Source organism: Capricornis sumatraensis, chromosome 2 (assembly GCF_032405125.1).
Source record: "Capricornis sumatraensis isolate serow.1 chromosome 2, serow.2, whole genome shotgun sequence".
In the NCBI taxonomy this organism is placed as follows: Eukaryota; Metazoa; Chordata; class Mammalia; order Artiodactyla; family Bovidae; genus Capricornis; species Capricornis sumatraensis.
In genome coordinates this window covers 127,049,440-127,066,074 of record NC_091070.1, presented here as the reverse complement: position 1 = coordinate 127,066,074, position 16,635 = coordinate 127,049,440, and the positions used below count along the sequence as shown (strand labels likewise).

The following is a 16,635-nucleotide window of genomic DNA, read 5'->3' as shown; positions in this document are numbered from 1 at the left end:
GTGTTCAGTTTTATTAGTTTTTCTTATATCTTTACTTCTGCTTTCTTTGGGGTTAAGTTGCACCTTTTTCCCTATTCTCCCCGCCGCCCCCAGTTTCTTATGGTTGAAGCTTGTAAGATCATTAATCTGATACCTTTTTTTGTTTTATTTTTATCTTTTTACTGAAGTAGTGTTCACTTACAATATTCTGTTAGTTTCAAATGTACACATAGTAATACAACATTTTTATAGCATATACTTCATCAGTTATTTTAAGATATTGACTATGTTCCCTCTGCTATACATTAAATCCTTGTAATTTAATTTTTTCCTAATAGTCTATAAGCATTAATAATCAAAGATTTGCTTCTCAGCCTTGCTTTAGTTGCAGCCTATGAATTTTGATATGTTTTTGTTTTCCTTTTATTCAAAATATTTTCTCATTTTTCTTCCTTATTATTGGTGAGTTATTTAGAAGTATATTGTTAAATTTCCAGGTATTTGAGAATTTTCAACATATCTTTGTTATTGATTTCTAGTTTGTTTAATGGGCAGTGAATAGAGAAAAAATCTATTGAGTTTAAAGCTTGTTTCATGAGCCAAAATATGGTCTATCAAAAAAATATGTGCTTGAAAAGAAGTTTATTCTGCCGTGGTTGGGTTAAAACTTCAGTTAGGTCAAACTAGATAATTATGTTGCTCAGAACTTCTGTAAATTTACTAATTTTCTGTTTACTTGTTCTGTCGAATACTAAGTTGAGGAGTCTTGAAGTCTCTGACTAAAATTATGAATTTGTTTGTTTCTCATTCGGTCCTATCAGTTTTTACTTTATTTTGGAGATCTGTTCTTAAGTGTGTACATAATTAGGATTGTTGCCTCCTTGGTTAATCTGGTTTTTTTTATTGTTTTAGTTTTTATCCCTGTTCATATTCTTTCTATCTTTAGTGTGTCTGATGGCAGATCTGCAGGCAACATAGTACTCAGTGAAAAAAACTGTAAGTTTTCCTACTAAATTCTGACACAAGACAAGGATGCCCACTCTTACCACCTCTGTTCCACATTGTATTGCAAGTCCTAGCTATAGCAGTCAGACAAGAAAAAGAAATAAAAGGTGTCTAAATTGGAAGGGAAGAAGTAGTAAAATTGTCATTATACGCAGATGGCATGATACTCTATATAGAGATCCTTAAAGTATCCACACAAAGACTATTGGAACTAATAAATGAACTCAGCAAGGTATCAGGATACATGATTAATGTAAAGAAATCTGTTGCATTTCTTCACACCAACAGTGAAATATCAGAAAGTTAAAAATCCTGTTTAAAATCTTGTCAGAAGACAGAGTTTAGAGCTACCAGAAATTTAGGCATAAAATCCAGGACAGAAGAGAGCCACAGAGAAGCCCCAAATTCTGCATTCACTAAACTGTGTGTTTAGACCACATTGTTTTATTTCCCTATGTGATTTTAGAGCTATACCTTAATTTTTTGCCTGAAAAAGACTTTAACCTTCCACATTCTCTGCCTGGTAAAGCACTTAAAAAAGCTTGTGAGCTTAAACTTACAAAGTTGTTTATGTTAAACAGTTCTATTGAAGTTAATTTATATACAATAAAATGCATCCAGTTTAAAAGTATACTATATAATTATATTTAAATTTTGACAAATGTCTGATATACTTTTGGAGGGAATACAAATGACACAAACTTTTTGAAAAATAATTAAGCTTCTGTTAAATAAACGTTTAAAATTCTGTGTCCCAATAATGCACTTTAGGAATCTTATTATCTGAAAGTAACAACATGGATACATAAGGTGGACTCATGTGTATCCTTATGTGGATTCTTTCACAGCATTAATGTTCCTTATAAATTGTTCCAGTAAAAATAACTAGGAGATTTTATATAATGGATGATGAATACATAAAAGTTTTTTCTATAAATAAATGTTTTGGAAATCTTCATTTAAATGTTGAAACTCTTAAACATTTTCATCATCTTATTAGTCAAGAGTTGTAGTTGCAGAAAACAATGTATTTTATCTAGTGATTTATTAGAAGGTACTGACCAGCTAACAGAATCTTTGGGAGGGTCACAAAATCATCTACTTATAGCTTGAAAACATGCAGCCAGGAGAAATGCTCAAACATCAGTTCAGTTCAGTTCAGTTCAGTTGCTCAGTCATGTCCAACTCTTTGTGACCCCATGGACTGTACCACACCAGGCCTCACAGTCCATCACCAACTCCTGGAGATTAGTCAAGCTCATGTCCATTGAATCTGTGATGCCATCTAACCATTTTCATCCTCTGTCGTCCCCTTCTCCTCCCACCTTCAATCTTTCCTAAATCGGGGTCTTTTCAAACGAGTCAGTTCTTCACATCAAGTGGACAAAATATTGGAGTTTCAGCTTCAGCATCAGTCCTTCCAATGAATATTCAGGACTGATTTCCTTTAGGATGGACTGGTTGGATCTCCTTGCAGTCCAAGGGACTCTCAAGAGTCTTCTCCAACACCACACTTCAAAAGCATAAACTCTTTGGTGCTCAGCTTTCTTTGTTGTCCAACTCTCACATCCATACGTGACTACTGGAAAAACCATAGCTTTGACTAGACAGACATTTGTTGGCAAAGTTATGTCTCTGCTTTTAATATGCTGTCTAGGTTGGGCTTTTTTCAAAGGAGCAAGCGTTTCTTAATTTCATGGCTACAGTCACCATCTGCAGTGACTTTGGAGCCCTTGAAAATACTGTTGCTATTTCCACTGTTTCCCCATCTATTTGCCATGGAGTGATGGGACCAGATGCCATGATCTTCGTTTTCTGAATATTGGGTTTTAAGCCAACTTTTTCACTCTCCTCTTTGACTTTGATCAAGAGGCTTTTTAATTCTTCTTCGCTTTCTGCCATAAGGGTGGTGTCATCTGCATATCTGAGATTGATATTTCTCCCGGCAATCTTGATTCCAGCTTGTGCTTCATCCACCCCAGCATTTCTCATGATGTACTCTGCATAGAGGTTAAATAAGCAGGGTAACAATACACAGCTTTGATGTACTCCTTTTGCTATTTGGAACCAGTCTGTTGTTCCATGTCCAGTTCTAATTGTTGCTTCCTGATGCGCATACAGATTTCTCAGGAGGCAGGTCAGGTGGTTTGGTATTCTCAACTCTTTAAGAATTTTCCAGTTTATGGTGATCCACACAGTCAAAGGCTTTGGCATAGTCAATAAAGCAAAAGTAGATATTTTTTTTGAAATTCTCTTGCTCTTTTGATAGTCCAGCGGATGTTGGCAGTTTGATTTCGGGTTTCTCTGCCTTTTCTCAAACCAGATTGAACATCTGGAAGTTCACAGTTCATGTACTGTTGAAGCCTGGCTTGAAGAATTTTGACCATTACTTTACTAACATGTGGTTAAAGCATCTGCCTGGAATGCGGGAGACCCGGGTTTGATCCCTGGGTCGGGAAGATCCCCTGGAGAAGGAAATGGCAACCCACTCCAGTATTCTTGCCTGAAGAATCCCATGGAGGGAGGAGCCTGGTAGGCTACAGTCCATGGGGTCGCAAAGAGTCGGACATGACTGAGGGACTTCACTTTCACTTTCTTTCACTTTACTAACATGTGAGGTTTCTTCTGAGGGATTCCTGCCCACAGGAGTAGATATGATGGTCATCTGAGTTAAACTCAGCCATTCCAGTCCATTTTAGTTTGCTGATTCCTAGAATATCGATGTTCACTCTTGCCATCTCTGTTTGACCACTTCCAATTTGCCTTGATTCATGGACCTGACATTCCAGGTTCCTATGCAATATTGTTCTTTACAGCATAGGACTTTGTTTCTATCACCAGTCACATCAACAGCTGAGTATTGTTTTTGCTTTGGCTCCATCCCTTCATTCTTTCTGGAGTTATTTCTCTACTGATCTCCAGTAGCATATTGGGCACCTACTGACCTGGGGAGTTCCTCATTCAGTATCCTATTATTTTGCCTTTTCATACTGTTCATGGGGTTCTCAAGGCAAGAATACTGAAGTGCTTTGCCATTCCCTTCTCCAGTGGACCACATTCTGTCAGATTCCAAAATGCAGTACTTGGATGCAATCTCAAAAACGACAGAATGCTCTCTGTTCGTTTCCAAGGCAGACCATTCAGTATCACCGTAATCCAAGTCTATGCCCCAGCCAATAATGCTGAAGAAGCTGAAGTTGAATGGTTCTATGAAGACCTACAAGACCATGTAGAACTAACACCCAAAAAAGATGTCCTTTTCATTATAGGGGACTGGAATGCAAAAGTAGGAAGTCAGGAAACACCTGGAGTAACAGGCAAATTTGGCCTTGGAATGTGGAATGAAGCAGGGCAAAGACCAATAGAGTTTTGCCAAGAAAATGCACTGGTCATAGCAAACACCCTCTTCCAACAACACAAGAGAAGACTCTACACATGGACATCACCAGATGGTCAACACCGAAATCAGATTGATTTTATTCTTTGCAGCCAAAGATGGAGAAGCTCTATACAGGCAGCAAAAACAAGACCAGGAGCTGACTGTGGCTCAGATCATGAACTCCTTATTGCCAAATTCAGACTGAAATTGAAGAAAGCAGGGAAAACCACTAGACCATTCAGGTATGACCTAAATCAAATCCCTTATGATTATACAGTGGAAGTGAGAAATAGATTTAAGGGCCTAGATCTGATAGATAGAGTGCCTAATGAACTCTGGAATGAGGTTCATGACATTGTACAGGAGACAGGGATCAAGACCATCTCCATCGAATAGAAATGCAAAAAAGCAAAATCGCTGTCTGAGGAGAACTTACAAATATCTGTGAAAAGAAGAGAAGTGAAAAGCAAAGGAGAAAAGGAAAGATATAAGCATCTGAATGCAGAGTTCCAAAGAACAGCAAGAAGAGATAAGAAAGCCATCTTCAGCAATCAGTGCAAAGAAATCAAGAAAAACAACAGAATGGGAAAGACTAGAGATCTCTTCAGTTAAATTAGAGACACCAAGGGAACATTTCATGCAAAGATGGGCTTGATAAAGGACAGAAATGGTATGGACCTAACAGAAGCGGAAGATATTAAGAAGAGGTGGCAAGAATACACAGAAGAACTGTACAAAAAAGATCTTCATGACCCGGATAATCACGATGGTATGATCAGTCATCAGGAGCCAGACATCCTGGAATGTGAAGTCAAGTGGGCCTTAGAAAGCATCACTACAAACAAAGCTAGTGGAGGTGATGGAATTCCAGTAGAGCTATTTCAAATCCTGAAAGATGATGCTGTGAAAGTGCTGCACTCAATATGCCAGCAAATTTGGAAAACTCAGCAGTGGCCACAGGACTGGAAAAGGTCACTTTTCATCCCAATCCCAAAGAAAGGCAATGCCAAAGAATACTCAAACTACTGCACAATTGCCCTCATCTCACATGCTAGTAAAGTAATGCTCAAAATTCTCCAAGGCAGGCTTCAACAATATGTGAACCGTGAACGTCCAGATGTTCAAGCTGGTTCTAGAAAAGGCAGAGGAACCAGAGATCAAATTGCCAATATCCGCTGGATCATGGAAAAAGCAAGAGAGTTCCAGAGAAACATCTATTTCTGCTTTATTGACTATGCCAAAGCCTTTGACTGTGTGGATCACAATAAACTGGAAAATTCTTCAAGAGATGGGAATACCAGACCACCTGACCTGCCTCTTAAGAAATCTATATGCAGGTCAGGAAGCAACAGTTAGAACTGGACATGAAACAACAGACTGGTTCCAAATAGGAAAAGGAGTACATCAAGACTGTATATTGTCACCCTGTTTATTGAACTTCTATGCAGAGTACATCATGAGAAATGCTGGACTGGAAGAAACACAAGCTGGAATCAAGATTGCCGGAAGAAATATCAATGACCTCAGATATACAGATGACACCAGAAAGTGAAGAGGAGATAAAAAGCCTCTTGATGAAAGTGAAAGAGGAGAGTGAAAAAGTTGGCTTAAAGCTCAACATTCAGAAAACGAAGATCATGGCATCTGGTCCCATCACTTCATGGGAAATAGATGGGGAAACAATGGAAACAGTGTCAGACTTTATTTTTTCGGGCTCCAAAATCACTGCAGATGGTGACTGCAGCCATGAAATTAAAAGACGCTTACTCCTTGGAAGAAAAGTTATGATAAACCTAGATAGCATATTGAAAAGCAGAGACATTACTTTGCCGACTAAGGTCCACCTAGTCAAGGCTGTGGTTTTTCCAGTGGTCATGTATGGATGTGAGAGTTGGACTGTGAAGAAGGCCGAGCGCTGAAGAAGTGATGCTTTTGAACTGTGGTGTTGGAGAAGATTCTTGAGAGTCCCCTGGACTGCAAGGAGATCCAACCAGTCCATTCTGAAGGAGATCGGCCCTGGGATTTCTTTGGAAGGAATGATGCTAAAGCTGAAACTCCAGTGCTGTGGCCACCTCATGCAAAGAGTTGACTCATTGGAAAAGACTCTGATGCTGGGAGGGATTGGGGGCAGGAGGAAAAGGGGACGACAGAGGATGAGCTGGCTGGATGGCTGGATGGCATCACTGACTCGATGGATGTGAATCTGAGTGAACTCCAGGAGTTGGTGATGGAGAGGAAGGCCTGGCGTGCTGCAGTTCATGGCGTCGCAAAGATTCTGACACGACTGAGCGACTGAACTGAACTGAACATGTGAGATGAGTGCAGTTGTGTGGTAGTTTGAGCATTCTTTGGCATTGCCTCATAGTTTGCCCCCAGGTAAATAACAGGGAAGGAACACAGACCCACCCATCAACAGAAAATTATATGAAAGTTTTCCTGATCATGGCCCTGCCCACCAGAACAAGACCCAATTTTCCCCTCAGTCTCTCCCATCAGGAAGCTTCCTTAAGCCTCTTATCCTTCTCCATCAGAGGGCAGACAGATTGAAAACCAGTCACAGAAAACTAACCAATCTGATCACATGGACCACAGCATTGTCTATCTCATGAAACTATGAGCCATGCCTGGTAGGGCCACCTAAGACAGATGGGTCATGGTGGAGAGTTCTGACAAAACGTGGTCCACTGGAGAAAGGAATGGCAAACCACTTCAGTATTCTTGCTTTGAGAACCCCATGAACAGTATGAAAAGGAAGTAATAGAGAACACTGAAAGATGAACTCACCAGGTCAGTTCAGTTCAGTTCAGTTGCTCAGTCGTGTCCGACTCTTTGCGGCCCCACGAATCACAGCACTCCAGGCCTCCCTGTCCATCACCAACTCCCAGAGTTCACTCAGACTCATGTCCATCAAGTCAGTGATGCCATCCAGCCATCTCATCCTCTGTCGTCCCCTTTTCCTCCTGCCCCTTGTCCCTCCCAGCATCAGTCTTTTCCAATGAGTCAACTCTTCTCATGAGGTGGCCAAAGTACCTAAGTTTCAGCTTTAGCATCTTTCCTTCCAGAGTCAGTAGGTGCCCAATATGCTACTGAAGATCAGTGGAGAAATAACTCCACAAAGAATGAAGAGACGGAGCCAAAGCAAAAACAGCACCCACTTGTGGATGTGAATGGTATTGAAAGTAAAGTCCGATGCTGTGAAGAGCAATATTGCATAGGAACCTGGAATGTTAGGTCCATGAATCAAGACAAATTGAAAGTAGTCAAACATGAGATGGCAAGAGTGAACATCGACATTTTAGGAATCAACGAACTAAAATGGACTAGAATGAATGAATTTAACTTAGATGACCATTATATCTATTACTGTGGGCAAGAATCCCTTAGAGGAAATGCAGTAGCCATCATAGTCAACAAAAGAGTCTGAAATGCAGTACTTGGATGCTTAAGCATATCTTGTGGCTTTTATGGTATGATCCAGACCCATTCCCTCTGTTGCCCACATGGTATCTTTGAAACTTGGGACTAGTCATTAGAACTTCTGTCAGAGCTACCATATCAGAATCAGGCATCTGTGCATGAAAGATCACTGCTTCAAGTTGTTTACTTCTTCCATCCAGATATTGCTTATTTATGTATACTTACCAATGCCTAGGCCTTATCTTGAAGTTTAGGTGGGGTGAAATCTGGGAAATGTTATGTATAGTTTTCCATCCTCTGCAGTGTATGAATTTTGCTTGAAAAGATATTTGAGTGAGTGTTGAATATTACTCCTTGGAAGGAAAGTTATGACCAACCTAGATAGCATATTTAAAAGAAGAGACATTACTTTGCCAACATTACCTTGCCGTCTAGTCAAGGCTATGGTTTTTCCAGTGGTCATGTATGGATGTGAGAGTTGGACTGTGAAGAAAGCTGAGCGCCAAAGAATTGATGCTTTTGAGTTGTGGTGTTGGAGAAAACTCTTGAGAGTCCCTTGGACTGCAAGGAGATCCACCGAGTCCATCCTAAAGGAGATCAGTCCTGAGTGTTCATTGGAAGGACTGATGCTGAGGCTGAAACTCCAATACTTTGGCCACCTCATGCGAAAAGTTGACTCATTGGAAAAGGCTCTGATGCTGGGAGGGATTGGGGGCAGGAGGAGAAGGGGACGACAGAGGGTGAGATAGCTGGATGGCATCACCGACTCGATGGACATGAGTTTGTGTAGACTCCGGGAGTTGGTGATGGACAGAGAGGCCTGGCATGCTGCGATTCATGGGGTCACAGAGTCTGACACGACTGAGTGACTGAACTGAACTGAACTGAATATTACCACATCATATTAAAAGAAATGAAAATAAAATTGACAGTGAAGTAGTCTTTTTCAACTCTCAGGTTAGCAGCAGTCAAAAGTTTGACAACTCTTATGTTCACAAAAATACAGAGAAACAGCAGGTCATAAATTCTGATAGAAATGTAAATATGTGAAATATGTGAACAAGTTGGCATTAATTATCGAAATTACAAATGAATGTATCCATGGCTTCAGTAATTCCACTCTTATAATTTATCTTATAGAGGTACATAGTTTTAGAAACATATGTCTATGAATAGAAGACTGATTAAGTAAATTACAGTATTATCTATCCAAGGATAAATTCGATAGCCACTAGAGAGAAAGAGGTGGAATGATATGGAAAGATCTCCAATATACAATAAGTGAAAGCAGCAAGTTAAGAATAGTGTATATGATATTCTTTGTTTGAGAGAGAGAGAAACAGAGGCAGAAGACTGTGTGTGTGAAAACTGTAATAGAATTTCTATTCTGAGAAATGGAAAATGAGGATTTGGTGTGACATGCTAGGAGTCTTGTATACCTTGGAACTGATTTTAGCACAGAATATTTACTAGATACTTAAGAAATTAATATCTATTTGCATTGTAGAAGGAATTGTGTGATCAAGAGTTAGGACTAGAAAAGAGACTTACCTTTTACTTTGATACGTTTTAGATTTGTATTATTCTCTTGCATTGCATACTAGTTAATTTGTTTTAAATTAGCTGTTGCTGTTGTCTGCCAAAATGGTGTCAATATAGGAACTGTAAGGCTGTGGTATATTTATCATTAAAGATTTTGTATTAAGCCTTCTAGGTAAGGAATTTTTTTTCCTCAATGACATTGGGATGGTGCTTTCATTGAGTTGTGTATTATTATTATTGGTACTATGTAAGTTAACTGACATAGGTAATTGAAAATTAGAAAATATGTCACTATGTTACTAATTACTTCTTGAAGTGAAATAAGAATACTTTCTGTTTAGAAAAAAGCTTATGTTTGTAAGTTATTTTACTGTTTGGAATATTAGTTTTACATGTAAAAGATATGATCAGCAAACACATGTCATTAGTGTTACTAGTTCTTAGTTAAGAACTTGGTCCCTTTGCCCCACTGCTAAAGTGTGAGATAAAGAAGAAGTGCTATTCAATAATAACGTAATGTCTCTTTGTGCATGTTAGTCACTTAGTCGTGTCCGACTCTGCGACCCCATGGACTGTAGCCTGCCAGGTTTCTCTGTGGAATTTTCCAGGCAAAATATTGAAGTGGATAGCCATTCCCTTCTCCAGGGGATCTTCCGAAACCCAGGGATCCAACCAGGATGTCTCTCATTGCAGGCAGTTTCTTCATCATCTGAGCCACAAGGGAAACCCTCAATTTCTCTTTACTAACATATAACTGTTAGTAGTATTTATGTAGGTATTCAAGGAAGTGGTAAATTGTGGATGTATAAGAATATCTAGTTTGAAATTCTGCTAAAAATTTCTTATCATTTAAGAAACTTTTCAAAATAAATTAATGTCATATTGCTTTGTATACTTGCACATACTCCTCTCTAGTTTATACCCCCAGTAATGTAGGTGTGTTTTAATATCATCTCAACTTAGGAATTTGATCTAGACCATGCTTTCAACTACTTACTTAATTGAAAAATCCAATAATATTTTATCAACAGTACTTGGCCACAGTGAAAAGATGGAGCCTTGCGTGTTGGATGATTTTGAGAGGGTAGCCTTGAGGCGTGTAGAAGAATATGCCGCTTTTCTTAGCAGGGTGTTTTGAGTCTCTAAGTCAGTAATCTCTAAAATGAGATACATGTTAAGAATATTAGAAATTATACTATAAATGTATTGGTAATAGTACCTTGATTTTAAAAGTTTGAGAACCATTGATATTTCGGCAGCTTATTGTTTTGTATACCAAAAAAAGCAGTAATTGGGACCAAGAGGTGAAGCATTTATAACTCATAAAATAAGCTTGGAATGTGAACATAAATATTTTCTTTTCATTTAATAATTATGGGTGAACCTTGATGGAGAATGTCAAGATATAAATGTGTAAGATTGAAACATGATTATAGTAATTCAAGGGCATTTATGAAATTCAATTGCATCTCTTTCTTTTGTTTTAATATTTGCTTTGAGCTTGATACCATGGATGAATTTCATAGCCTAGTGTTTTCTCTCAGATTTTTTGCCAGCTGAAAATACAGATATTAACACCAAAACCAGTCCTTCCTTTTCAATTAATTATAGTTTCAGGCCATTTCACTTTCAGCTTTTTCTTCACTATCCATCCGCTTTACAACAATTTTCTCTGATTGCTGGATACTCCATGGTACCAAGAGATGCCATTTTTCTCTCAGTACTTTCATATATCCAGTATGTTGTGGTATGCATTGTAGAAGAGATCAGGAAATTTTGACAGCAGTAATTTCATAATTTATGAATGTTTTTGTTTTTGTCCCAGATATTCAAGATTAAAGCAGTCCAGTTGGCTGAGAAACTCCTTCCTGCCTTTAACACACCTACGGGAATTCCTTGGGCAATGGTGAATCTGAAAAGGTAAATTCTATTTTTATATGGTTATTCTTGTTCTAAATATATTAGATTAACTGATTTTTTTGAGCCTTCACCATCCTTTTTAAGACTTAAAACTGTTTTTCTCTGTATGTATACAGAAGCATATTTCTTTAAAACATTGCCTGATTTTTAAAATACATTCTTTGCTTTGAAACAGTAAAACTATTATTTCACTTCTACTGCTTGTTTCTGTAAGTCTAGATTTCTCTCCCACACCTTTATTGTTAACAATATAGTTGTTTCTTTAAGATTGCTTATTTATGTCTACTTAGTGCTGGAATGGATTCAAAGTGCTTTCCCTCTCTTCCTTTTTTGTATACTACTTATTTTTTTTCTAAGTCAGAATAGAACACAACATACCTTAAAATCAGGGCTTCCTGTTGCTGAATGTCTTACTAATGATAAGGGAAGACATAACTCATGACATTGACTGTAGGGTCCTTTTTATGATATCCAAATTATGGAAGTTCAAAGTGAAGCATGATTCTCTGACAGTTTTATTTGGGAAAATGAATCTATTTTAGTCATTTTTTTTTTAATGGAGAACTTGATGAAGTTTTGATTTTCATCAAGAAATCATTATTTTATACCATGAAATCTAACTTTACTGTTCTTTGCTGTCATACACTATATATAATGTAAACTAACTCTTTGTGAGGAAAAAGCTAGCTAGAGTTCCATACCAGCCTCCACAAAAGGATATGGCCAAAGGTGTTAAGCACATACCTGTTCTCTTTTGTTCTTAGTTTCATTCCAGATTTTCTGGTGTTTCCTTCAGTAGCATTGTCAGTCATATAACTTTCTTATATGATTAGAATTTTAATTAAATTACAGTTTAACTTTGAGATGAAGAAATATGCAGGATATTATTATTATCTAGATAAACAGTAACCAAAAGTCCAGCATTGCAAAACTTCAAATTTAGATTGAGACAAAAAAGTAGAAGAGTTTTCAAGGACCATGTCTTGAACATGCTTAATTTTCATACTGTATCTTTATATATTCATACAAAATACATATTTTACTTGAGTTTATAGAGCATAGATGTATTTACCTATTTTTAGAGGTTTTAGCTTTTGTGTTTTGATTGAATTATACGTATCTCTCACGTAGACTTTATTCCAGTCTTGATGTCTGAAATCCAACCTATGTTAATAATCTAGCATTATTTATCTCTTGCAATATGATTAGCACACAGAAGCACATACATACATACGTACTGGTGGAGCTTTTAAAATTTTATATGATTTGTTTGGATACTTGTTTTTTTTTCTTATTCTTATTTTCTTTCTACTTCTTATTTTTCTCACTCAGCAAAATCTCACGGAAATACTCATCCAGGTCATGCCACAGAGCTTTAAATCAAACTTTGTGATAACTGCAGAGTAGAAGATAGGATATACTGTAAATACATAGGTTATACCATGATTTATTTAATTATTCCATATCAGTGGTATTTGCTTATTTCCATTATTTTGCTACCATAAAAGTTACAGTAGCATCCTGTTATATATTTCCTTCCCTTGTAGCTCACTCAATAAAAGATCTGCCTGCAATGCAGGAGACCCCGGGTCTGATCCCTCGGTCGGAAAGATTCCCTGGAGAAGGAAATGGCAACCCACTCCGGTATTGTTGCCTGGAGAATCCCATGGACAGAGGAGTCTGGCAGGCTATAGTCCATGGGGTCACAGAGTCGGACATGACTTAGTGACTAAACCACCACCATATATGTCCTCGTAGAGTGAGGAGGTTTTTCTGAAAATGATTCTTAAGAATATGATTGCTATATCAAAGGGCATATGTCTTTTTTTTTGTTTTGTAGGATAGACTTCCCAAGTGTGGAATTGCTGGATCAAAGGCTATATGTATTTTTGAGTTTAGTAGTTACTCCCCACATATTTTCCAAAAGGCTGTAATTCATCATATTTCCACCAGCAGTATGTGAGAGTACCAAAATGTCTATATGTTCTGTTTAATTTTCAAGAGAATAATGGATATGAAATGTTACTATTGTTATTTTCGTTCGTATTTTCTGCTTAGTGAGTTCAAGCACCTTTTCATAAATTTATTGGACATCTAGATATTTTTTTGTGAATTGTCTATTCCTAAGTGCTGATTGTGGAGAAGGCAATGGCAACCCACTCCAGTACTCTTGCCTGGAAAATCCCATGGACGGAGGAGCCTGGTAGGCTGCAGTCCATGGGGTCGCTAAGAGTCAGACATGACTGAGCGACTTCATTTTCACTTTTCACTTTCCTCTTTCATGCATCGGAGAAGGAAATGGCAACCCACTCCAGTGTTCTTGCCTGGAGAATCCCAGGGACGGGGGAGCCTGGTGGGCTGCCATCTATGGGGTCGCACAGAGTCGGACACAACTGAAGCAACTTAGCAGCAGCAGCAGCAGCAGCAGCAGCAGCAAGTGTTGATTGAGTTGTGTTTTTCTAGTTAGCTTATAAAAGAGCCTTACAGATTATAGAGTTACTTTCCCCCCCGTTCTACTACTTGTTTGTTGTTTTTATAATAATTTGTCATCCTTAAGTTTTGATTTTTTATATATTCAAATATGTCTTTTATAACTTTGAGGTTTTCAATGTTGGTTAAAAAGATTATCTTCACCTGTATTTTATAGTCTCCTGGATTTCCGTAAAATGTTTTTATAATATATGTATTTTTAAATTATCAATATCATGTTGGCTGTAGCTTTGTTTTTTTATCAGTTGCCTTTAGCAGATTCAGGAAATTTTTTTTCCTCTAGATAAACTTAAAATAACTTAGAATAAAATTATTCAAAAACTCATTAGATACTATTCTTGCTAGGCTGTTTGTGAGGTGTTTTCACAATCTTAAATGTCTTTAATTTTCCTGACAGTCATGTGAACTAGTTATCATAAAACCTTATATTATGGATGAGGAAACTGAGTCTCAGAGAAGGAAATCTTGCTCAAGGTCGTTCAGTTCATTAACGGCAGGAGTAGGAGCCTGTGTGCCACATCAGTATTAAGGTTGTGTCCTCACCTTCTACACGCACTTCAACTTCTCTACCAAGTCATGTATTACTCTTTTCTGCATACATTTTAGCGGTAATTTTAAGATTCTTGTCTCTGAAAAGCTCATATTTATTCTGTATTTGTCATTCGACTCGCCTAATTTAATATTATTCTAGGTGATACAGAGTTTAAATTAAAATCAACTAATTTCCTGGTGGCTCAGACAGTAAAGCTTCTGTCTACAATGCAGGAGACCCGGGTTCGATCCCTGGGTTGGGAAGATCCCCTGGAGAAGGAAATGGCAGTCCACTCCAGTACTCTTGCCTGAAAAATCCCATGGACAGAGGAGCCTGGTAGGCTACAGTCCACGGGGTCGGACAGAGTCAGACACGACTGAGAGGCTTCACTTTCACTTTCACTAGTGCTAGAAAAGCTGAAACCAAAAGTGTCCATCTTTCTACGAGAGAAAGATTTATATTTTTCATTTCCTCCTAAAAATAGATAAGACCCTAGAGAATGGTTTTAGAGTTCTAGTGGGAATAACCATGACTTTCTTGAATAATAAATCTAGACTTCCAGTTCCAGCCCTGAGGTAACTTATATCAGGTTAACTCTCCCATCAAAAGTAATCACAAAAGCCAACAAAATGGTTTGAAGGGATTGGAGAGCAATACCTAAGGCGAACCCAAAGGGCCTACTTGAAGCTCATCACTGTAGAAAGCTGGCTTTTCCCCTAAGGGTATATTCTAAATTGAGTGTGATTGAGGCCAACCCTAAAACAGTACTCATGTAGAGCAAAGAAGACTGTGATCAGGTCTTGGAACTGCCAAAAGGGCTGAGATACAAGGGATGAGTATCTCAAATCAGGAAGGAATTGCAGAGGAAAAGCCCCCAAATTTATCTACAGATTTTCCTCCTGTTGTTGGCTGATTGTGTACCTGCACATGCATGGGACAAAGAAATAAACTAGAAAACAGCATTTGGAGGCTGAAGGGCAAAGGAGAAAATTTAACAGCTACTGGGTATTGGGAAAGTTGGCTTAAAGCTCAACATTCAGAAAACTAAGATCATGGCATCTGGTCCCATCACTTCATGGGAAATGATGGGGAAACAGTGTCAGACTTTATTTTTGGGGGCTCCAAAATCACTGCAGATGGTGACTGCAGCCATGAAATTAAAAGACGCTTACTCCTTGGAAGGAAAGTTATGACCAACCTAGACAGCATATTAAAAAGCAGAGATATTACTTTGCCAACAAACATCCGTCTAGTCAAGGCTATGATTTTTCCAGTGGTCATGTATGGATGTGAGAGTTGGACTGTGAAGAAAGCTGAGCACCGAAGAATTGATGCTTTTGAACTGTGGTGCTGGAGAAGACTCTTGAGAGTCCCTTGGACTGCAAGGAGATCCACCTAGTCCATCCTAAAGGAGATCAGTCCTGAGTGTTCATTGGAAGGACTGATGCTGAGGCTGAAACTCCAATACTTTGGCCACCTCATGCGAAGAGTTGACTCATTGGAAGAGGCTCTGATGGTGGGAGGGACTGGGGGCAGGAGGAGAAGGGGACGACAGAGGATGAGATGGCTGGATGGCATCGCCGACTTGCTGGATATGAGTTTGGGTGAACTCCAGGAGTTGGTGATGGACAGGGAGGCCTGGCGTGAATCGCAATTCATGGGGTCGCAAAGAATTGGACACAGCTGAGCGACTGAACTGAACTGAACTGGTATTGTCTAAGGCTGCCTTAATGTCTAAGGCCGCCAAGGTGAAGGGCCCTGTCAGGTTGTATGTAAAAATATGAAAAAATGTTTTTAGAACTTAGAGTTTTGATAGTGCTTATATGCACTATGAATGAAACTTTGAGATAGAAAGTTTTTACATGGAAATGAGATTTTGTATTTATACTTGACTCCACTATAATCCATTCACATTGCTGATGCCTAGGTGTTCTTTCCAAATGGTATGCTTTATCCTTTAAATATTATGTTACATTCATTAAAATTCTATATGATATTCCTTCATACTTAAATTTCACCATAGCCAACAGAATTTCTACACAGTCTAGATTATACCCAGCTCTCTAACCTCATCCTATATCATCATTTCTCCTTCCTGAGCTCCAGCCAAACTACATTGTAATTGTTGTTCAGCCAGCTCTTTGGGACCTCATGCAGTATAGCACGCCAGGCTCCTCTGTCCTCTGTTATCTTCTGGAATTTGCTTAAATTCATGTCCATTGAGTTGGTGATGCTATCTAACCATTTCAACCTCTGCCACCCACTTCTCCTTTTGCTTTAAATATTTCCCAGAATCAGGGTCTTTTCCAATGAGTTGGCTCTTTGCATTAGGTGGCCAAAGTATTGGAGCTTCAGTTTCAACAATAAACTT

The 16,635-nt window shown here is 38.4% G+C and overlaps 1 protein-coding gene across 1 annotated transcript in view; it reads left to right on the top strand.

Moving 5' to 3' along the window:
• Nucleotides 1–16,635, top strand: part of MAN1A2 (mannosidase alpha class 1A member 2) — a 151,218-nt gene that overhangs the window by 80,695 nt on the left and 53,888 nt on the right. Inside the window, exon 6 of the mRNA XM_068965043.1 lies at nt 11,148–11,242. Within this exon, the coding sequence (XP_068821144.1) occupies nt 11,148–11,242 (95 nt within the window). The remainder of the gene's footprint in view (nt 1–11,147; nt 11,243–16,635) is intronic.